The sequence below is a fragment of the Anolis sagrei genome, chromosome 5 (genome assembly GCF_037176765.1).
Source record: "Anolis sagrei isolate rAnoSag1 chromosome 5, rAnoSag1.mat, whole genome shotgun sequence".
In the NCBI taxonomy this organism is placed as follows: domain Eukaryota; kingdom Metazoa; phylum Chordata; class Lepidosauria; order Squamata; family Dactyloidae; genus Anolis; species Anolis sagrei.
In genome coordinates, this window is record NC_090025.1 from 27,922,998 (window position 1) to 27,947,827 (window position 24,830).

General features: G+C 42.9%; 1 protein-coding gene across 6 annotated transcripts in view; it reads right to left on the reverse strand.

The window, feature by feature from the left end:
* The window catches only part of CENPE (centromere protein E), a 70,244-nt gene extending 50,366 nt beyond the window's left edge, over positions 1-19,878 (reverse strand). For 4 of the 6 annotated variants that reach the window (XM_067468623.1, XM_067468625.1, XM_067468627.1 and 1 more), the window contains exons 1-11: positions 19,777-19,877; positions 17,734-17,828; positions 16,939-17,028; positions 14,930-15,048; positions 9,404-9,526; positions 9,026-9,107; positions 8,515-8,582; positions 5,470-5,538; positions 3,796-3,847; positions 2,119-2,206; positions 1,700-1,832 (exon numbers count right to left, since the gene is read on the reverse strand). In XM_067468623.1, coding sequence (XP_067324724.1) covers positions 1,700-1,832; positions 2,119-2,206; positions 3,796-3,847; positions 5,470-5,538; positions 8,515-8,582; positions 9,026-9,107; positions 9,404-9,526; positions 14,930-15,048; positions 16,939-17,028; positions 17,734-17,828; positions 19,777-19,832 — 975 coding nt within the window. In that variant the 5' untranslated portion in view covers positions 19,833-19,877. Of the gene's footprint in view, positions 1-1,699; positions 1,833-2,118; positions 2,207-3,795; positions 3,848-5,469; positions 5,539-8,514; positions 8,583-9,025; positions 9,108-9,403; positions 9,527-14,929; positions 15,049-16,938; positions 17,029-17,733; positions 17,829-19,776 lie in introns of all 6 variants that reach the window. The other 2 variants (XM_067468626.1, XM_067468622.1) reach the window with 2 other exon arrangements.
* Positions 19,879-24,830: the final 4,952 nt, after the last annotated feature.

The window sequence follows — 24,830 nt, forward strand, 5'->3', positions numbered from 1 at the left end:
ACAATTTAGCTTTTGAGTCAGGTTTCACTAATTGGCAAGGCTTGAGCAAATTCACAAAGCATCAATATTTTGCCTTTGATTCAGGTATGTTAAAAACTGAGGCTACAGCTTAGTATATGCCTTTCTACTTCTATCTTTGTGCCACGGAGTTGCTGCTGGTTCACACAACTCTGGAAAAAGATAGAAAGAATGAAATGTGCTTTTGAGTAGAGGAGAATTCCAACAGTGTGTAATGGAACTTTAGTTCTGGATGGGATAGGAATTGTGACTGGAAAAGGATAATCTAGGCATTAAGGCCTGCATTTCAACAGATGCCCAGTGTGGGGCAGCTTGGCAGCCTTAAAAGAAAACTTTCACAGCCTACTCACTAGGCATTTGAAATTAGATTTGACTGCATACCTTTGCCTTCTGCAAAACAAACTCAAAGTCTGGGTTGTTGTAGGTTTTTCGGGCTGTATGGCCATGTTCTAGAAGCATTTTCTCCTGATGTTTTGCCTGCATCTGTGGAAAGCATACTCAGAGGTTGTGAGGTCTCACAACCTGAGGATGCCTGCCATAGATGCAGGCAAAACGTCAGGAGAGAATGCTTCTAGAACATGACCATACAGCCCGAAAAACCTACAACAACCCAGTGATTCCAGCCATGAAAGCCTTTGGCAATAAACTCAAAGTCATTATCATTTCATTGATTAGCCCATCGGCCATATCAAAACACTTGACAAACACACTTGACATACTCATAAAGCATACAACCTCTCAGAAATATTAAAAATTAACTTAATATTTTAATTACAAAAATGTGAGTCAAGCATTGAAAGGGTTAAATGGATGCAATTACTTAGGAAAAGATGCAGTTCAATATATGCAGGTGTGCCTATAGCTCAGTAGCCCAGTGAGAGGTCTCTATGGGAGAAGGGCCTCAGTATGAGCAGGCCTCAGTGTTGGTTCACCTCAGTGGGAGAAGGCCTCAATCTGAGAGTACCCTCAGTGTGAGAGGGCCTCAGTGGGAGAAAGGCCTCAGTATGAGAAGGCCTGGTGTGAGAAGCTCCAGGTTGAAGGTCATTGTGTGTGAAGCTTCAGTGTGAAGGCTGCTGTGTGTATAAAAGCTACTGTATGACGTCCTGTGTTAGTTCAGCGTGAGAAGAGGCTCTGTGAGAGCGAAGCTGTTTATCTACATGAGAAAGAAGCCCAGCATGGAAGCAAAGGAAATACAAAGAACTTTATTTGTGTTATGGAAACCTTGTTCCTGTAAATAGTGCAACCATATTATTTTGCTATAAATAAAAGCCTCTTAGGGAAGAGATAACATTGGTCTGTGTGTTTTTGTTCTTTTATCACTTTTGGCTACTGGTGCTGGGTCACGCTGCTGCTGCTAAGTTACGCTGTTGTGCATTTGAGGAGGGTCTTTTGTTAATAAACTCACTCACCCAAACCTTCCAACCAAAGTTAAAACAAGCAAGCTGTTAACAAGGGGTCAAGATCCAGATACTTTCTAGAGTACAGAAACCAGAACAGAAAGCAACAAAACAGTAATGTCAGCATAAATAAGACAACAGCTTTTTAAGATACCACAAATTATATTGAAGAATCAAGTCAATGCTGTTTATCAAAAGGCATTCTTGAAATCAATATTACTTTTCTAAGTCAAAATGCACATTCAGAAGTCTTTAGGAAGCAAAAGCAACACTTTTCGTTTTACCTGAAGCGTGCTAAGAGTTTCTTCCAGGGATGCAGGAGTAATTGTGCAGATGATAACAGTTTTAGCATTTCCACCCAGTGAACTCTGCAGAATACGAGTCAGTTTGCTGTCCCTGTAGTTAATGAAGCCACTACTGAAGAGAGATAAGATAAATGTAGATTTGTTGATTTGAAAAACAAAAACGTAGTCCAAGAGCAAATTATTCCATCTAAGTTAAAGCTAGAGAATATTTTGGAATGCAAGTTTTATACAAACAACAACAACAACAACAACCTTTATTTATATCCTGCCCCTCTCCCCAAAAAGCACCCAGCATCACCACTGGTAAACATTTGTCAGAGTTATAGTCTAAAACATTGTGAACTAGCCATTCCCACCTTTGGCCGACAGTTTGGGCATATTAACATAAGACGTCTTACCCAGATTGATCATCACAAAGTTTCTTGATGACTTGACCCAAGATGAAAAGGCTCCGGTTTATATTGCAACCTTCCTTAAATCGAATCCCTAGACAGAAACACAAAGTATATGTAAAAAATCTATTAAAATGAAACTTACTTATTTCCAGACTTATTTCTCTAGGATGATAAAATAAAGCAACGTAGACTAAGCCTACCCTCTTCTACACCTTTATTTTACCACACTTTCCCCCAAAGGTGAGAGTCAAGGTGATTAATTTGCTTAACTGTACACAAGAATAACTCTGATGGATCTATCTAGTTTAGCATTTTAATATCACAGTGGCATGCTAGAGGCCTATAAGAAAACAGATCATTATGTCTCACATTCCTTCAAAGCATAATGCATCTGATGCTGAAGGAAGCACACAGTAGTCCTGGCAAGTACCAACTTATCATGCTTAACTTACTCCAATTCCAATTCCAAACTACCAAGATGATGGCTGCTGTCATTTGCCACCAGATCAGCCACATCATATGTATATATATCCTAAGAATGAGAGACCCCACTAGAATCCCTAGCCATATACTGCATTTCTCACTTCTTGCTAACGTGAGGTTGTAGCTTCCTTAGTTGCTATTCTTCAATAGGAAGATGGCTTAGGACACTTAACGAAAGCTGTGAATAATTAGATGGGAGGGTCAATCTAGACTTGCTCATTATGAAATATCTATGGAAGGATTAGAATACTATCAAACACTTGTCACTTAGGCTTGAAGAACACTAAATCATTGCCAAGAGTAGGAACATTGTACCTGCTAAGAAAAATGTATTTGTCTCTGAGCATAGGTCCATATACATTCCTTTCACTCAACTGCCCTCAAATCAAGCCAAGAACCTTCTTGCAAGGATCTTGGGCTGTTCACTTTTCAATGCTGTCTAATTCACAAAGCTGTCGCGAGGACAGTAAGAAAATACCTTCTATGCTACTTTGATCTCTATTAATGAATGGCTAAATCTGAGTGTAATTATCACATAGGAAAACAGTGAAAAGAACAAGGTATAACAAAATTCTAATTTGACAGTAGCCAAATTTTAAAATTTTAATTTGAAGTAGCAGCCAATAGTGAAAGGACCAAGGCAGAGACATCTCCAGCTCATCCCTTGTTTGGGCATCACCCAGCACGCCAATGACTTAAATCAAGAAATAGTTTTCTAAGATCTACAGAGACACTTGCTGAAACACCTCAGCAAGCTAGAGTCCAAAAGTGGCAGGCTCAAATCCAGAGCCTCAATCAATGGCTGATACCCAATGAGAGCCTCCCCCCTGGGCACACAGAAAACTGGGTGACTTGGAAGGCGCTGAACAGACTGCGCTCTGGCACCACGAGATGCAGAGCCAACCTTAAGAAATGGGGCTACAAAGTGGAATCCACAACATGCGAGTGTGGAGAAGAGCAAACTACAGACCACCTGCTGCAATGCAACCTGAGCCCTGCTACATGCACAATGGAGGACCTTCTTGCGGCAACACCAGAAGCACTCCAAGTGGCCAGATACTGGTCAAAGGACATTTAATCAACTACCAAGCTTTCAAACTCTGTGTCTTTTGTATGTTTGTTTGTTTGTTCTGTCAAAAATGTAATAAAACTGTTCGGTTGCCTGACATGATAAATAAATAAATAGTAGCCACGTACCTTCAGTGCCTGTCTGGCTTGCTCTCTCACTACCTGCAAGATCCACTAAATTCTGAAAAGTCAAAGTAAATGTTGTTAGACTCTGATTTTGCTCAAGCTGTTTTTAAATTTTCCTATTGATTTGGAGACTCACAATGATTACAAAAGCACCAGAGAATCTCAGAAACAGAGCAGGTATCATTTGCTCATCTAGTGCAAAGTTTAAGCTTTTTCAACTCACAAATTTGCCAAAGAAGGACAATGTCTCACCAAAATTTACACGTCCCAGAATGCATAACATTGAGCCATTAATTGTGGATGAGGTCTATAATTGATGGCACAGATCTAATGAACACCCTAATTTTGGCAAAATAATTTAGCCAAAAATGGTGAGCATTAGATTGGGTTAAATAGGGTATATAAAAAAAGAGAGGGAGGGGAGAGAGACATATGTGCAAAAGAGAGACATTTGTGAAGAGACATGCGTGAATGAGGGAAGAGCAGAAGAGGCGCATGTGCATGAGAAAGGAAGGCAGAGAGGAGTGAGAAGGGAATGCATAGAGAAACATGCAGGGGGAGGGGGGGAGAGAAGGGAAAACAGAGACACATGGGAAACAAAGGAAGGAAGGCAATCCCAACAGTTATGGTAACCTCATTTGGGGTCCCGACCCATAGTTGAAGTTCTAGTGCAGTGTTTCTTAACCTGTGGTCCTCAGATGTTTTAGTTTTCAACTCCCAGAAATCCTAACAGTTGGTAAACTGGCTGGGATTTATGGGAGTTGTAGGCCAACACAACTGGGGACCCACAGGTTGAGAACCGCTGCTCTAGTGAAATGAATGTAGTTCATAGGCCCAAGGTTTAAAACAGGATTTGTCCTGCAAATTTGCCCTGTAATTTCTGCAGTGCTGCCCGTCAAATCTGGGAAAAACTTTAGTTCTATTCAGCACTACCATTTCCAAAGTGCAAAAAAGAGCAAAAGCACCCTTAGCACAGTTTACCTCAAACTACAACCCCCATCATCTCAGTAACATCCCAAATGAAGTTGGTATTATTTATGCTATGGCCAAAATATCTCTAGAGGACACTGAGTTTGATGAAGTTGTTGGAAGATCCTTTTCCTGTTGTAAATCCCATTTTGTCATTCCAAAATGTTAGTACAAAATATTTGAGCAACACTTCTGATTATTAAGCTGTGACTTCATTTTTCAGATACAGGCTAGCTTACAAAGTGGGGGGAGGTAGGGAAGAGTGTTGGGTTGTTTATTTTCATCTTGTTTAAAAACATCATCAGTAAATGCATTTCAGCTATATTATGTAAGTAGATGGTGATTTAAATGTCACTTTCAAGCAAATTCTGCTGAAAGAAACTGTAGAACAAATGTAAGACTGGTGTATTCTCTTGAACGAAAAGGTGCAGCAAAGAAGGGGAAACTGCCTAACCAACCAGCTCAGCCAACAATCAATGAAGAACAGATGTCAAGGCAATATTGCCCTCCCACCCAGGTAGAAACATCCCTATGCATCAGTAATACGATAGACTTCTCCTTCCAAGATTTATCAAGATATTAGACATACATCCAAGCACAAAACGGAATGTACACAAATGCCCATTTCATTTTATGGTCTCTGAAATGTTAAACCATTCCTCTGTCCAATCCAACTTTTAACCCCAATGTCTTTATTGAAAGACTCACCAAATGGGAGACCATGACAGCTCCTTCATAGCTTGAGCTGGCAGTATCTTTTTCTTTACTCTCAATGATCTTCAAGAGAAAGCAAACCAAGTCATGAAATTATTTCAATTTTGCAACATACTATAGGTTGACAAGATCACACTATCCTTGTGACAACATCTTTGGAAGGCACTTGAAGACAATTTTTCCCTCACCCCAAAGCTCAATTCAAACAGCAAAGTCAGAACCAGTTACCTTTTGATTTCTTCATTTCCAGCAGTGAAAGACCCCAATTGCAAAATCACAATTTTAAGGCTTTCCAAATTATTTGAAATTGTTTTAAAAGTATCTTTTAAAAAAATCTGTACCCTATCCTGAAATTTTTGGAGGTAGGGTAAGATATAAAGCAGCATTTCTCAACCTGGTGGTCAGGACCTCAAGAGGGGAGGTGCGAGGGGGGGGGGGGGGGGTCAGAGGAGGCACCAAAGACCATCACAGTATTTTCTGTTGGTCATGGGGGTTCTGTGTGGTAAGTTTGGTCCAATTCTATCATTGGTGGGGTTCAGAATGCTCTTTGATTGTAGGTGAATTATAAATCCCAGCAACGACAACTCCCAAATGTCAAGGTCTCTTTTCCCCAAACTTCACCAGTGGGCATTTTGGGCATATTGAGTATCTGTGCCAAGTTTGGTCCAGATCCATCATTGTTTGAGTCCACAGTGCTCTCTGGATATAGGTGAACTACAACTCCAAAAATTCAAGGTCAATGCCCTCCAAACTCAGTATTTTATGTTAGTCATGTGAGTTCTGTGTGCCAAGTTTGGTTCAATTCCATCATTCAGAATGCCCTTTGTAGGTTACCTATAAATCCCAACAGCTACAACGCCCAAATTCCAAATCAATCCCCCTAATACCAATTGGCTATAATGGATGGTATCCAATCCAATTTTCTTGTTAATAGAACTGCTTCTTTAAGAACAGAGAGGGGAGTGGGTCAATCTCCTTTTGTCTATATACAAGGATCAGGAATTCAGCAAGCCTCTATTTGCTCTGCAATTCCCAGCAGACTTAGCTACCATAGATAATGGTGAAGTTTTTAGGGGATACAGTCTAACATCTAGCGGTCTCCATACACTTTGTAAAGGCAAAGGTTTCCCGTGACATTAAGTCTAGTTGTGTCCAACTCTGTGGGGTGGGGCTCATATCCATTTCTAAGCCAAAGGCCGGCGCTGTCCGTAGACACCTCCAAGGTCATGTGGCCAGCATGACTGCACGGAGTGCCGATGCCTTCCCGCAGAAGAAGTACCTATTGATCTTCTCACATTTGCATGTTTTCGATCTGCTAGGTTGGCAGAAGCTGGGCCTAACAGCAGGAGCTCACTCTGCTCTCCGGATTCGAACTGCTGACCGTTTGATCTGCAATCTCAGTGTCTTAACCCGCTGCGCCACCAGGGGGCTCTCTCCCAATACACTTATCACCCTATTAAAAACCTTCAAAATCTGCTCTGAAGATTTTAGGGCAGTGGTTCTCAACCTTCCTAATGCCACAACCCCTTAGTATAGTTCCTCACGTTGTGGTGACCCCCAACCATAACATTTTCATTGCTACTTCGTAACTGTAATTTTACTACCGTTATGAATCGTAATGGAAATATCTGATATGCAGGATGTATTTTCAAATACCCAATATGCCCAAATTTGAATACTGGTGGGGTTGTGGGGGGATTGATTTTGTCATTTGGGAGCTGTAGTGGTTGGGATTTATAGTTCACCTACAATCAAAGAGCATTCTGGACACCACCAATGATGAAATTGAACCAAACTTGGCACACAGAACTCCCATGGCCAAGAGAAAATACTGGGAGGATCTGGTGGACATTGACCTTGAATTTTTGGAGTTGTAGTTCACCTACATCCAGAGAGCACTGTGGACTCAAACAATGATGGATCTGGACCAAACTTGGCACGAATACTCAATATGCTGAAATGTGAACACTGGAAGAGTTTGAGAAAAATAGACCTTGACATTTGGGAGTTGTTATTGCTGGGATTTGTAGTTCACCTATAATGAAATTACATTCTGAACCCCACCAATGATAGAATTGGACCAAACTTCCCACACAGAACCCATGATCAACAGAAAATACTATGTTTCCTGATGGTCTTTGGCAACCCCTCTGACACCCCCTCGTGACCCCCACAGGGGTCCCGACCCCCAGGTTGAGAAACACTGTTTTAGGGGGAACATGGTGCAGAGGAGTACGGTTACCCTCTATGCTGGGTTTTGTGCAAAGTTTATGGGAAAGTGATCCTTTTATTTCTTTATGTCTAGACATTTTGTTAAGAGAATGCAGATACACATAACACAGTCCAGCAATATTTTTTCTTGGTGTCTTGGTTTTTAGACCTATTCTTAGGGTTAACTGGAGGGATGATTCAGAAAACTGCTAGTTTCCTTGATATGGTTTGTCATGGTTCTTTAAGATATCTGGCATATGTTCATCTCAAAACTTAGAGTTGAGAGGGGGAAACCGGTACCATTGTTTGGAATCAGCTGGTCAAATATATTCAAGAAACAGTCACCAAAATGTGTGTTGTCCAGTGTAATCAAACATGTTAAAACAAACATGAGAGCTATTCCCAAACTTTAAAAGAAAGGCAGGACATAAATAAAATAACAAGTGACCAGTTATACGCCAGATAAATAATACTTTGACAGGATGAAGGAGTTCAATTCAATAAATAAATAAAATAATGATAATAAATATATATAAATGTTCGTTTGTGGGATTAACAGAACTCAAAAACCACTGGACGAATTGACACCAAATTTGGACACAAGACACCTATCAGGCCAACGAGTGACCATCACACATGAAAACACTGAAAAATACAGCAGAAGATACTTAAAAGCCAAAAAAAAAAAAATACCTTATAACGCATGCACAAAACCACATATATATACACACAAAACACATATATACAGACTGGGCCACAGCAACACGTGGCAGGGGACGGCTAGTATGAAATAAAATAAATAAAATAAAATGTAATAAAATAACTTACCATTCTAAAAATTGTATGAGAGCGACTGCTTCTATCATTCATTTTAGTCTCCCCGTAGTGTCTGTTTTCTGTTCAGAGAACCAAAAAAAATGGGGCAATTATCATCCTTTCCAAAATATAATAAAATAATAATAATAATACTTGTCAGGTGGACAAACATGCTAATGTCCACACTAAGAGACAAAAGATAAAGCCTCGGTTATCCAACATAAACGGCCCAGCAGAATATTGGATAAGTGAAAATGTTGGATAATAAGGAGGACTTAAGGAAAAGCCTATTAAATGTCAATTATGTTATGATTATGTTATGATTTTATAAATTAAGCACCAAAAAAATGTTTTACAACAAATCAACAGAAAAAGCAGTTCAATACACAGAAATGTTATGTAGTAATTAATGTATTTATGAATTTAGCACCAAAACAAACAAGGAGTCTTTCTTCCTCCCACTCCGGATAACGTTGGATAAGCAAAGGTTGGATAAGCGAGATTTTACTGTACTGAGTCTTACTTTCGCCTTTCTGTAACCAGCTCAGTACTTGCTCGGGAGAAATCACAACTTCTTCTATCAGGTCTTCTACAAAAATGTTCCTCTGCAAGAGTTTTTAAAAAGAGATTTAGAACACTCTTACATTAAATTACTATTTCTGTTAATTCCCTGGGTTAAGACTTAATGAGCAATATAAGAATAAAACTAACAGCAGTGATCTAACAGCACCTACAACGTATAATCAGTTTTGAGAACAGAAGAATTTACTAGTGAAAAAGCAAGAAAATATTAAAAAATTGATAGCTATCAATAGTTTATCCTCCAAATTAAACTACGATTTTTGTATATTACATTATGCAATACATGCTACTGGCGATTTTCCAGCCTTAATTTACTTACATTGATGTCTTCACGGACAACTAAAGGCCTCTTTTTCTTGATGTTACTGCAAAGCAGGTCTTGAACTGTTTCATTGTGAATCTCCATATATGATATACGGAGTAAGAATTCTCGATTGGGAATCTAAAAATTGAGAAGATATATAGGTAGTCCTCAACTTACAAACAAGATAGGTTCTGTAGCTTTGTTCTTAAGCTGAATTTCTATGTCAGAACAGGTACATTATTAAAGTGTAACCCTAGCTATTATTATTATTATTATTATTATTAACTTTATTTGTACCCCGCTAGCATCTCCCGCAGGACTCGATGCGGCTTACACGGGCCGAAGCCACAAAACACAATACAATAGAAAACATAACACAACAATAAACAAGCAAATCAAACAATTAAGCAAAATAACCACAATGACAATACATCAAGACACTATTAAAACTGGTTCGGCCAGCGCAATGGGGTACAGGGTTAAAAAGTGCTGAGATAGCAGGAGGAACGTGGGATTAAGTGCGGTGTGCAGCAACATTAGTTGTGCTAAAGTGCATCTAGGACTTGGGATGGGGATTCCTAATCTGCGAAGGCACATCGGAACAGCCAAGTTTTTAGGTTCCTTCTGAAAACTGCCAGAGTAGGGGCCTGACGAAGCTCTTTTGGAAGGGCATTCCAAAGTCGGGGGGCCGCCACAGAGAAGGCCCTGTCTCGCGTCCCCACCAAGCGCGCTTGCGACGTAGGTGGGATCACGAGCAGGGCCTCCCCAGATGACCGGAGTGAGCGTGTGGGTTCGTAGATGGAAATGCGGTCACGCAGGTAGGGTGGTCCCAAACCGTTCAGGGCTTTGTAGGTGAGCACCTGCACCTTGAATTGGGCTCGGAAAATAAATGGCAACCAGTGGAGCTCCTTGAACAAGAGGGTTGACCTCTCTTGATAATGAGCTCCAGTTAGCATCCTGGCTGCTGCCCGCTGGACCAATTGTAGTTTCCGAGCCGTCTTCAAGGGCAGCCCCACGTAGAGCGCATTGCAGTAGTCCATTCTAGAGGTGACCAAGGCGTGGACCACCCCGGCCAGATCTGCCTTCACGAGGTACGGTCGCAGCTGGCGCACAAGTCTCAGTTGTGCAAAGGCCCTCCCGGATACCGCCGACACCTGAGCCTCAAGTGTAAGCGAAGAATCCAGGAGGACACCCAAACTGCGGACCTGTGGCTTCAGGGGGAGTGTAACCCCGTCCAACACAGGTTGCCACCCTATACCCCGATCCGGTTTACGATCGACCAGGAGGACCTCTGTCTTGTCGGGGATTGATCTTCAGCTTGTTTTTCCTCATCCAGATCGACACAGCGGCCAGGCACTCGTCCAGCACCCGAGAAGCCTCCTTGGAATTAGGTGGAAAGGAGTAGTAGAGTTGTGTGTCATCCGCATAGAGATGGCACCCAACTCCAAAACTCCGGATGACCTCTCCCAGCGGTTTCATGTAGATGTTGAAGAGCATGGGCGACAAGATAGATCCTTGCGGGACCCCACAGGTCAAAGGCCAGGGGTCCGAGCAGGCGTCTCCCAGCTTCACCATCTGGGTGCGTCCCCCCAGGAAGGACCGGAGCCACGACAGAACCGTGCCCCCAAGGCCCATCCCGGAGAGACGACCCAGAAGGATACCATGATCGATGGTATCGAAAGCCGCTGAGATGTCCAGGAGAACCAACAGGGTCACACTCCCCCTGTCCAGCTCTCTGCGGAGGTCATCCACCAAGGCGACCAAGGCTGTCTCAGTGCCATGGCCAGGCCTGAAACCAGACTGTGCCTGATCTAGGTAGTTGGTATCGTCTAGGAAGCCCTGGAGCTGCGAGGCGACCACCCGCTCCAGCACCTTGCCCAGAAAGGGGAGGTTGGAGATCGGTCTGTAGTTACTCAGCACCGTGGAGTCAAGGGAAGCTGTTTTGAGGAGTGGACGAACCACTGCCTGTTTCAAACCAGATGGAAAAATCCCTTGCTCCAACGATGCATTGATAATCAATACAAACCAGTCAACCAACCCCTCCCTGGCTGATTTAATGAGCCAAGATGGGCATGGGTCTAGAGATGAGGTGGTCGCTCTCACAGCCCCAAGAGTCTCCTCCACGATTTCAGGAAGAACATGCCTAAAAGAATCCCACAAAATTGGACAAGCAGGTACCTCCGTCACCTCTTCAGGCACTGCGATGGAATTGGAGTCGAGCTCGAGGCGTATCTGGGCGACTTTATCTGCAAAATGGTGTGCGAAATCGCGACACCGAGCTGCGGGGTCGTCAGGGACATCCTCCACCGCAGGTGGGTGGAGGAGTTCTCCCACGACCCGAAACAGCTCCGATGATCTATTTGCTGCAGATGCTATACGAGCGGTCGTGAATGACTTCCTGGCCGCCCGTATGGCCACGGAGTATGCCTTAAGAGAGGCTCTAGCCCGTGTTCGATCAGATACATCTCGAGATTTCCTCCATTTGCGCTCTAGCCCCCTTCTCGTGTGCTTCATCACAGCCAGCTCCTCGGTGAACCAAGGAGATGGCCTGTCACGACGCAACGAGATGGGGCGTTCGGGTGCGATCATATCTAACGCCCTGGCCATCTCCCCGTTATATAGAGTTACCAAGGCGTCGATAGAATCGCCAGGCTCCAAGGCAGGAAGAACCCTAAGATTCCTCAGGAATCCATCCGGATCCATCAGTCTCCTAGGGCGGACCATCTTAATTTGTCCTCCACCCCTGCGGAGGTTTAGGGTCGCAGTAAGTCTAAATGTGATCAGATGATGGTCAGACCATGACACTGGAAGGATGTTTTGATCTTCCACTCTGATCAATTCGTTGTCCGCCACAAAGACAAGGTCGAGAGTGTGCCCAGCTTGATGCGTGGGGCCGGATATTATCTGTGACAGTCCTATGGCCGTCATGGTGGCCATAAAGTCCTGAGCTGCGCCAGATAAAGTGGTCTCGGCGTGGATGTTAAAGTCTCCCAGCACCACCAGGCGCTGGGAGACCAAGGCCGAATTAGAGACCACCTCCGCTAGCTCCGACAGGGAAACTACTGGATCGCGGGGTGGGCGGTACACCAGCAGGAACCCCACACTGTCACGGCTCCCCACTTTCAAGTGGACACACTCAAACCCAGAAGCCTGTGGGACAGCGCATCTGATCACGGCGATGGATTGCCGAAAGACTACTGCGACCCCTCCTCCCCGCCCCCCTTGTCTGGCCTGCTGATGCACTCCAAAACCTGGTGGGCACAGCTGAGAGAGGTTTACTCCCCCCAGCTCGTCCAACCAGGTCTCGGTGATGCATGCCAGATCCGCCCTCTCATCCAGGATCAAGGATCTGGCATGCATCACCGAGCTAGCTAGAGGTAAAGGTTTCCCCTGACATTAAGTCTAGTTGTGTCCAGCTCTGGGAGGAAGTGCTCATCTCCATTTCTAAGTCAAAGAACCGGCGCTGTCATAACACTTCCAGGGTCATGTGGCCAGCATGACTGCATGAAGCCCCATAACCTTCTCCCAGAAGCAGTACCTATTGATCTACTCACGTTTGCATGTTTTTGAACTGTTAGGTTGGCAGAACCTGGGGCTAATAGCGGGAACTCACCTCGCTCTTTGGATTCAAACCACCAACCTTTCGGTCAGCAAATTCAGCAGCTCAGTGGTTTAACCCGCTGCGCCACCAGGGGGCTCATTCATCTATCTATCTTTGAATAGCACACAGAAAGGTCAACACTACAGTGGTGTTTGTTTTGCTATCTGTGCTCCTCTTCAGAAGATTTCACTTCACTTTCTGTCCCTGTAATAATTGAATTTTGAAAAATTTGACTTGTGGAAACAAGGATTGGTAATAAAGCTTTGGTGGAGACACCTTTCCCCCAGAATAACTATTTAAGGAGTCAATTTCCCTTCCAAGGGGTAGATTTCTCTCACTTCCTATTGACTCACCCTGAGTTGTTTGTAAGTCAGATGTTTGTAACTCGGGGACTGCCTGCATGCTTTAAGATGCTCTTTTTCTTACAAATGAAACCTTAACATCAATAACATTCTGCCTATTACAGGGAAAACCAACTGATCCCTAATCCATCTAAAACACAGACATGTGCCTTTCACCTTAAGAAAAGACAAGCATCCCGAGCTCTGAGGATTACCTGGGAAGGAATACCACTGGAGCATTGCAGCACACCCAAATACCTGGGAGTCACTCTGGACCGTGCTCTGATTTACAAAAAGCACTGCCTGAACATCAAGCAAAAAGTGGGTGCTAGAAACAATATCATACGAAAGCTGACTGGCACAACCTGGGGATCACAACCAGATACAGTGAAGACATCTGCCCTTGCGCTGTGTTACTCTGCTGCTGAGTATGCATGCCCAGTGTGGAACACATCTCACCACACTAAAACAGTGGATGTGGCTCTTAATGAGACATGCCGCATTATCACGGGGTGTCTGAGCCCTACACCACTGGAGAAATTACACTGCTTAGCCGGTATTGCACCACCTGACATCCGCCAGGAAGTAGCAGGCAATAGTGAAAGGACCAAGGCAGTGACATCTCCAGCTCATCCCTTGTTTGGGTATCAGCCAGCACGTCAACAACTTAAATCAAGACATAGTTTTCTAAGATCTACAGAGACACTCGCTGGAACACCTCAGCAAGCGAGAGTCCAAAAGTGGCAAGAGCAAACCACAGACCACCTGCTTCAATGCAACCTGAGCCCTGCTACATGCACAATGGAGGACCTTCTTGCAGCAACACCAGAGGCACTCCAAGTGGCCAAATACTGGTCAAAGGACATTTAATCAACTACCAAGTTCGCAAAATTTGTGCTTTTTCATCTGTTTGTTTGTTTTGTCCTGTTAGAAATGTAATACAATGGTATGGTTGCTGATGACACGATAAATAAGTAAATAACATTCTTTATAAAAACAAAGTCACAATTCAGGAGCCTGTTGGGATTTCTTTCTAAAAGGAAAGGCTGAGTGATACTTGCTCACTAAAAGGCAGGGCATCTTTGGCTTTCCAAATCTACAATCCAATGGCCAGTGATAAAGCAGGAAGAATATCTGGGTTCCATGCCTTTAAACCAGGGGTCCTCAAACTAAGGCCCGGGGGCTGGATACGGCCCTCCAAGGTCATTTACCCGACCCTCACTCAGAGTCAACCTAAGTCTGAAATAAACTGAAAGCACACAACAACAACAATCCTATTTCATCAGCCAAAAGCAGGCCCATTGAAATATACTAATAAGCTTATATTTATTAAAATTGTTCTTTGTTTTAATTATTGTATTGTTTTAAAGTGTTTTTTGCACCTCAAATAAGATATGTGCAGTGTGCTTAGCAATTCATTCATTTTCTTTTCAAATTATAATCCAGCCCTCCAACAGTTAGAGGGACCGTTACCTGGCCCTCTGTATAAAAAGTTTGTGAACCCCTGCTTTAAACCAAGCAAGGAACCGTCACAGCAAGTACAACACTGCCGTCATTTAGCTTTGCAACTGAAAGACAAACTTTTGTAGAATCACTTACTCTGCAGATTGTATTGAAGACATCATTAATTGCCATTGGTAGGATGCCAGGACAATTGGGTGTACCCAAAATTGTGTAGGTCTTACCGGATGCTGTTTGGCCATAAGCAAAAATGGTTCCTATGGAGGAATCACAAGAGTTAACTCAGAGTGATGCTCACCGAGAATGCGAAAATAATGCAAACTTTAACTGATGTTCAACAGCTTTTAAGAGGGAGCTGTACTGTTTTCAACATTAAAAGATAAAGGTTTCCCCTTGACATTAAGTCTAGTCATGTCCGACTCTGGGGGGTGGTGCCCATCTCTAATTCTAAGCGGAAGAGCCAGCATTGTCCATAGACACCTCCTAAATCACATGGCTGGCATGACTGCATGGAGTGCAGTTACCATCCCACCGGAGTGGTGCTTATTGATCTATTCACACTTGCATGTTTTCAAGGTTGGTAGAAGCTGGGGCTAACAGCAGGAGCTCACTTCACTCCCTGGATTCGAACCGCTGACCTTTCAATCAGAAAGTTCTGCATCTCAGTGGTTTAACCCACTGTACCACTGGGGGGTCCTTGTTTCACAATTTTCAACTTGCTCTTTTAAATGATTTTAAACGGTTTTTTAAAATAGATTTAATCTGAATTATTTTTAATACTAATAATGTTTAATACTGTTTTAATATATGCATATTTGAAATTATATTGTAATGCTTTTAATGTTAGCCACTTTGAGAGAATTTTTTTTTCATTTATTTCATTTATATACCACTTTTCTCAACCCCCGGGAGGACTCAAAGTGGTTCACAACAAGGTAAATGGGAACATTGAATGCCTTGCAGAGTATAAAATATAACAAATAATTAAAATAGCATACAACAAAAGGTTAAAACCAGAAACTATAAAACATTGAACATACATAGACATTCGGCATTATTTATTTATTTATTTACCTTACTTATATACCGCTGTTCTCAGCCCGAAGGCGACTCACAGCGGTTCACAACAAATATGAACAGCAAAAATTCAGTGCTACAGTATAGAAACAGTTAACAACCTAACACATTACACAATTAATAAACAGTTACTACAATACCCATTCACTGTCGTCTCGTCATCAAAAACATGTTCCAGATTCGTCATCCATTGTTCCATTCCAGTGTTCATTAACCAATCATTGCACTAATTATTCGAACGCCTGCTCAAATAGCCAGGTCTTCACCTTTTTGCAGAATACCATTAGAGATGGTGCTAGTCTAATGTCCGTAGGAAGGGCGTTCCACAGCCAAGGAGCCACCACCGAGAAGGCCCTATCTCTCGTCCCCGCCAGCTGAGCTTGAGAAGCAGGCGGGATCGAGAGTAGGGTCTCCCCGGAAGATCTCAAAGTCCTGGTGGGTTCATAGGCAGAGATGCGGTCAGATAGATAGCTTGGGCCGGAACCGTTTGGGGCTTTAAAGGCCAATGCCAGCACTTTGAATTCAGCCCGGTAGCAGATCGGTAGCCAGTGGAGTTGGCGCAACAGGGGGGTTGCATTACATTACACCGATTCCGACTGCTTCAGCTCACTCCCCAAATGCGTGCTTAAAAAGCTATGTTTTAAGTAGCTTCCTAAATGTCAGGAGCGAGGGGTCTGACCTGATCTCACTGGGAAGGGAGTTCCACAGGATATGAATAAAGAACAACAATAATAAGCATTTTAATTTCATTTTAATACTGATCTTTGGTATGCTTGAACTTTATGTTGTCATGTGACTTCAAATAGATTTTGAATGACGGTGAGCTGTTGGACTTTGCTGTCTTTTTAGGCTGAGAAAGTATGACTTGCCCCACTAGAGTTCAGATCTACACTCAGCTGTAGTAACCAATCACAACACTTCCTAGAATCCTGTTCCAACACGTAAAATATTAACTCATACTATAACTACATTGTATTTTAATTTTATGAAGCCCTAATTCCAAGGTTTTGAGAAAAGGTAAGATATAAAATTAATACTAATAGAAATAATACTAATAATAATAGCAATACCATTGTATCCCTGGACAGCCGACTTTATAATTGGAGCAGCCACTCCCTGATAGACTTCTGCGGTACTGTCTTCTGAATGGAACACTCGATCTTCAAGGAAAGAAGAAAAGTATAGTTCATTGAAATTGAGTTTTGTCTCCAAGATACAATGTTGCATTGCTACTTGTAGATTACAATGCAGAAAAAATATTTTGATTTTACAATAAGACAATTAGCATTTTTATCATTTCATACACACCAACGGGAACTTCCTACAGTAGTAGTAGTAATAATAATACTTTATTTGTACCCCGCTACCATCTCCACAAGGGACTCGGTGCAGCTTACATGAGGCCAAGCCCACAATACATACAATAAAACGAAGGCAATAACAAAATAATTGATACAAAACAATAAAATAAATCTCATAAACAAAAATAAACAATAACAATAACACACAAGTATTTAAAAACCTATGGCTGGGCCAAATGCAATAATTTAAAATTAAAAAAATAATGCTGGGCATGAACAAGATAGGATATAACTAGGATAGGGTTTTCAAAGTAAGATGAGGGCGCGCAGGCAATCCTAAATCGATGTTAAAGTGCATTTGAGGACATATTGCTAAGAGTTTTCCTTATTCTGGGAAGGCACACTGGAACAACCACGTTTTCAGTCTCGTCCTAAAGACTGCCAGCGTTGGGGCATGTCTGATATCCTTGGGAAGTGAGTTCCAGAGTTGGGGAGCCACCACCGAAAAGGCCCTCTGCCTTACAATAAAAGTTTATTATTATACGATTATAAGAAGAAACTTACCAAATGTAAAAGACTTGGTGCCATCTGTTTGAGACACAGTGCTCTCTTCACTTTTCCATGCCAGTTGCACTTTGTCATCAAGGTCTTCATTTTCCCTTCGAAAACAAAACAGAATTTCCTATTTAATTCATTATCAGAGTATTTCTGGAAACATCACGTCTCAGCTTGACAGTAACCTGGGTTCCTCCACTCCAAAAGACTCTTTGAGGTAGTATAAGCAATTTTTGATGGTTACCATTGAGCCAAGGCATGTTAAAGCAGAGCCAAACCGGATTAATTCTACAGTTTAGACCAGGTATGGGCCAATTTGGGCCCTCCAGGTGTTTTGGACTTCAACTCCCACCATTCCTAAAAGCCTCAGGCCCCTTCCTTTCCCCCCTCAGCCACTTAAGTGGTGCCAAACTAAATTCTACAGCTTAGACCAGGTATGGGCCGGTTTGACACCGCTTAAGCGGCTGAGGGGAAAAGGAAGGAGCCTGATTAGGAATGGTGGGAGTTGATGTCCAAAACATATGGAGGGCCCAAATGTATTTATTTATTTATTTATTAACTTTATTTGTACCCCGCTAGCAGCTCCCGAAGGACTTGATGCGGCTTACAAAGGCCAAGGCCTCAATAAAACAACAATATAACAAATCAAAACGTTAAAGCAGTAACGGTAAACAGTAAAAACAGTACACCATAACACAGTAAAACTAGGCAGGGCTGAGTGGGTACAGATTAAAAGTGCTGAGTATGACAGCGGAATATAGGACATTTGGGTAAGTGCAATGTATGGACAATCTTAAATCTCTAATAAAGTGCTTCCGGGACGTGTTGCTGGAGTTTCCTATTCTGGGAAGGCACACCGGAATAATAATATAAATTGGCCCATACCTGGTCTAAACTGTAGAATTAATCCGGTTTGGCACCGCTTAAGCGGCTTGGGGGGAAAGGAAGGGGCCTGAGGCTGTTAGGAATGGTGGGAGTTGAAGTCCAAAACACCTGGAGGGCCCAAATTGGCCCACACCTGGTCTAAACTGTAGAATTAATCTGGTTTGGCACCTGGTCTAGACACACTCAGAGTCTTCAGGGTTGGGGGAGGTTTCCCTAATGAAAAAAAGGAAGGTGAGGAAGAAATTAATTAAAATTAATTTCAACTGGGCTCTCCAGGCCAATGGATACTCCACCTCAGACATCAGAAGAGCTGCAAGACCAAGAACAAGCCACGAGAGTCAAGACGAAGACCCACCCAGAGGAAAAGTGTTCTTACCATACATCAAGGGAACCACTGACCGCATAGGGAAGCTGATGAGGAAACACAACATACAAACCCACCAAGAAAATCCAACAAATGCTATATTTAGCAAAGGACAAGAGGGATCCTCTCACTTCTGCAGGAGTCTACCGTATACCATGCAGCTGTGGACAAGTCCTACATAAGGATCACCAAACGCAGCAGCATTGCCCAGACACGCATCAAGGAACATGAAAGGAACTGCAGACTACTTAAACCAGAGAAGTCAGCCATAGCAGAGCACCTGATGAACCAACCTGGACACAGCATATTATCTGAGAACACAGAAATGCTGGACCACACCAACAACCACCATGTCAGACTACACAGAGAAGCCATTGAAATCCACAAGCATGTGGACAATTTCAACAGAAAGGAGGAGACCATGAAAATGAACAAAATCTGGCTACCAGTATTAAAAAACTCTAAAATTACAACAGCAAAACAGCAGAGAGGAAAAAACCAGGCACGTCTTAACACCTCTCAACAGAACATTTTCCCAGGCTCAGCCAGGCCTTCAAATGCTAATGAAGGTGGTCCGTTGAAACATTCACACCTAGCTCCAGCAGAGAAGAGCTCTGTGCCCCACCCCAGCCATTCCACAGATATATAAACCCATTGTCCTACTTCCAACAGATCTCACTACCTCTGAGGATGCTTGCCATAGATGCAGGCGAAACGTCAGGAGAAATGCCTCTAGAACATGGCTCTATAGCCCGAAAAAAACCCACAAGAAGCTAATTAATTAAAAGGAAATGCAAATTTACCTGGCAATAAGCGGTCTCACCCGCACACAAACAGTGACGCCTCCCTCTTCAGCCATTTCCCTGCCACTCTGAACACCGCCCTTCCTTCCAGTATTTGAATTTCCGCAAGGTCTCTTCTCATTGGTCCGCTGGATGGACTGTACCATTGTCTTGAAAAAAGGGGGAATGCTTAACAGGGCTCGGGACTTCAATTCCCAGAAGGCTCAGCTAGCAACGCCAACACGCAGGAATTCTGGGAAATGGAGTCCAAAGATTCCGGCACTGTGTGAAAGAGAAAAAAAGAGAAAGAATAGAAAATAACCGCATAAGAATTGCCAAGTGTTAGCATTAGCTTTATTGCCTGTATTCTCTGTTGGATAGCGAGAAACACAAAGAAACCCCCCCCCCCCAGCTTCCCGCATGAAAGAGTCCACATTGGAGACAAGCTTTCCCCAATGCTGCTCTGCCATGGCAATCCACTGGGTCACACTCTCTCGGCCTCAAGTGAAACTGTCTGAATGCATCTTGGTCTGAAGAATCTCCTAATGCGGGACTTTATAAGAAAGCCGACAATCTGGATTCAGAGACTGGATTATATGGCAGTGTGGACTCATATGATCCAGTTCAATGCGGATTCAGAAACTGGATTATATGACAGTGTGGACTCATATAATCCAGTTCAACCTGGATTCAGAGACTGGATTATATGGCAGTGTGGGCTCATATGATCCAGTTCTATGTGGATTCTGAAACTGGATTATATGACAGTGTGGACTCATACAATCCAGTTCAACCTGGATTCAGAAACTGGGTTATATGGCAGTGTGGATTCATATGATCCAGTTCAATGTGTATTCTGAAACTGGATTATATGACAGTGTGGATTCATACAATTCAGTTCAACCTGGATTCAGAAACTGGATTATATGGCAGTGTGGATTCATATGATCCAATTCAATGTGTATTCTGAAACTGGATTATATGACAGTGTGGACTCATACAATTCAGTTCAACCTGGATTCAGAAACTGGGTTATATGGCAGTGTGGGCTCATGTAATTCAGCTCAAAGCAGACAATCTGGATTCAGAATCTGGATTATATGCAGTGTGGACTCATACAATCCAGTTCAATCTGGATTCAGACACTGGGTTATACCACAGTGTGGACTCATGTAATCCACCTCAAAGCAGATAATCTGGATTCAGAAACTGGATTATATGCAGTGTGGACTCATACAATCCAGTTCAACCTGGATTCAGAAACTGGGTTATATGACAGTGTGGACTCATGTAATCCAGCTCAAAGCAGGTAATCTGGATTCAGAAACTGGATTATATGGCAGTGTGGACCCATGCAATCCAGTTCAACCTGGATTCAGAAACTGGATTATATGGCAGTGCGAACTCATGTAATCCAGCTCAAAGCAGACAATCTGGATTCAGAAACTGGATTATATGCAGTGTGGACTCATACAATTCAGTTCAACCTGGATTCAGAAACTGGGTTATATGACAGTGTGGACTCATGTAATCCAGCTCAAAGCAGACACTCTGGATTCAGAAACTGGATTATATGGCAGTGTGGACCCATGCAATCCAGTTCAATCTGGATTCAGAAACTGGATTATATGGCAGTGTGGACTCATATGATCCAGTTCAATGTGGATTCAGAAACTGGATTATATGACAGTGTGGACTCATACAATTCAGTTCAACCTGGATTCAGAAACTGGATTATATGGCAGTGTGGACTCATATGATCCAGTTTAATGTGGATTCAGAAACTGGATTATATGACAGTGTGGACTCATACAATTCAGTTCAACCTAGATTCAGACACTGGGTTATATCACAGTGTGGACTCGTGTAATCCAGCTCAAAGCAGACACTCTCGATTCAAAAACTGGATTATATGGCAGTGCGGACTCATGTAATCCAGCTCAAAGCAGATAATCTGGATTCAGAAACTGGATTATATGCAGTGTGGACTCATACAATCCAGTTCAACTTGGATTCAGAAACTGGGTTATATGACAGTGTGGACTCATGTAATCCAGCTCAAAGCAGATAATCTGGATTCAGAAACTGGGTTATATGGCAGTGTGGGCTCAAAGCAGACAATCTGGATTCAGAAACTGGATTATATGACAGTGCAGACTCATGTAATCCAGCTCAAAACAGACAATCTGGATTCAGAAACTGGATTGTATTTATTTATGTATTTCCTATATTTATACCCCACCCTTCTCCCTCTGAAGTACAGTATGGCATTGCAGACTCATGCAATCCAGTTCAATCTGGATTCAGAAACTGGATTATATGGCAGTAAGGACTCATGTAATCCAACTCAAAGCAGAAAATCTGGATCCAGAAACTGGATTATATGGCAGTGTAGGTGGGGTCTGATTGATTGCTTTCACACATCCACCCTAACTGACCACTTTAAAGGTTCTTTAAAGGGTTACTGTGAGTTTTCTGGTCATGTTCCAGAAGCATTCGCCTGCATCTATGGCAGGCATCCTCAGAGTTTGTGTGGTCTGTTGGAAACAAGGCAAATGGGGTTTATATCTGTGGAATAATGTCCAGGGTGGGAGAAAGAACTCTTTGTCTGTTTGAAGCAAGTGTGAATGTTTGCAATTGGCCAGCTTGATTAGCATTGAATAGCCTGGCAGCTTCCAAGCTCTGCTGATGTCTGTGGTGGAGTATCCATTGGCCTGTAGAGTTCTTTAAAGACTTGTGTCACTTTACCCAGGTTTGAGAAAATTAGATCAAAGGACACAATTTGTATCTTTTCTGGTTCCTGCTACATTCTATCTCAAGCCCACAACTGTACACATTTTGCTTTATATCTGAGGCCTTAATATTCTTGGTACTGAAGGGCTTGGATGAAAGAATCTGTGGAATTCACGCAACACAATTTCCTCTTAGCAGTGAACCAAGTACAAGAAAGGAGATTCCATCTGAACATGAGGAAGAACTTCCTGACTGTGAGAGCCGTTCAGCAGTGGAACTCTCTGCCCCGGCGTGTGGTGGAGGCTCCTTCTTTGGATGCTTTTAAACAGAGGCTGAATGGCCAGATGTCTGGTTGCTGATGATGCAATAAGTAAGTAGGGGTGATTTGAATGCAATATTCCTGCTTCTTGGCAGGGGGTTGGACTGGATGGCCCATGAGGTCTCTTCCAACTCTTTGATTCTATGATTCTATTAAGCAGACTGGGAAGGCATATATTTATTACTTGCAGTGGCTGGAGGAGAGAAAGTCAAGAAAAAAGTTCAATGGCCATTGGGTCCTAACTTTTGGCCCTCCAGCTGTTCTGGATTTCAGCTCCCAACATTCCTGACAATTCTAGCTACTTGGGGTCTCAGAAGAGTTTTAGCACAATAATGTCTGGGATATTTAAACTGATTGGATCCTTTGTTTGCCAGAACTGCAGTCTTTTTTGTGAAATGATCATGCTGCATGTTCTAATTTTGTTCAAAAACCTGCAATACAATTCTTGTTTTCTAATCTTTCTACCTTGTGTGTGTTTTTTTGGCTAGTGAGTGAAAGCTGGGGCACCCACAACAGAATTGTGGCTAAACAAAAACGGACCAGTTTATTTGAAGTGTAAATGGCAGGTACAGTTTGGGACAAAGGGGAGACCCTAGGTTGAGAACTGATAAGAGATTATTTTTGAGGTAAACAAGCAGTTCATAAAAATGTTTTACAACCCCTATTAGAATACAGGGTAGCAAAGGAAAATACGGACTGCTAGGACAATGTGTTTGGCCATTTAAAATGCATTAGTTTTAAGCCTCAGTTTGAGGAATGCAGATTTGGCCATCACCACCCCCAGCTCCTTCAAAGTCAAGCCAGACACTTCAAGGATACTATCCATCCATCTTGCCTTTGGTCGGCCCCTCTTACTTTTTCCTTCCATTTTCCCCCAGCATCATTATCTTCTCCAAACTTTCCTGTCTTCTCATTATGTGGCCAAAGTACTTCATCTTTACCTCTAATATCCTTCCCTCCAGTGAGCAGCTGGGCATTATTTCCTGGAGTATGGACTGGTTTGATATTTTTGCGGTCCAAGGCACTCTCAGAATCCTAGGACTGAGGCCCTTTCTACCCTGCCATATAAATCCAGAATTTCTGCTTTGTATGGAATTATATGGCAGTGTAGACTCATATATCGAGTTCAAAGATGTGGATTATCTGCTTCAATTATCTGGATTGTGGCAGTGTAGAAAGGGCCTCAGTCCTAGGATTCTGGATATGACCTTAAAGCCCCACCTCCTCGGCATATTTTAAAACAAAAACTATATTGTCCTATAGGGAAAAAAATTAAGACAACTCTCACAATATCTTTTTAGCTTTAGTGTTGAGGCTCAGCGTCTTGGCAGTGAAACTACTACTGGTTGTAGGAGAAGGAGGAGTAATGCTGAGTCAGAGCTGGATCAGCGTCAGCTGAAGCGTATTCAAGATATTATTTTGGCACCTAGCGACATGGAAGATTTTTCAGGGTTTGGACCCGAGGATTTGGATTACCGGGGAGTAAAGCGGGTTGCCAGTGAGTCTGATAAACGGCTTAAAGATACAGCTGACAATTCCAGTTCAGATGAACTGGAAGCCTGTAATGAGGAAATGGAGAAGGAATTGGACTGGACTCGGGTTAGGGAAATTCAGGACATATGTACACAGCCCATGTCTAGTGACGAATTTGAGGGATTCCAAGATACTTGGCAGGCAGGTACATCTTGGCAGGATCCGGGTTTGGATCAATGCTGGCAGAGATGGAGGTGTAACGAGCCAGCAGCTGAAGGAAATGACCCAGATGCTCGTGATGAGGATCAATCTAGCGATAGCGATTGCTAATAAAATGGGGGTTCTGGGATGTTTAGCTTTGCAGAGGACAAAGCGTTGAATCGGGTGTCTTGTTCTGCCTAACCTCCATTTGGGTCCTGCTGGGTATCCAGCTATCTTGTCTTCGTGTATCTTGACTTCGGATTGGACTACGTAGGCCCCTGATTTTTGGAACGTCTCTGGACCACATCATCTGCCTGCCGGACTTTGTTTGTTGCCTGTCTTCATTATC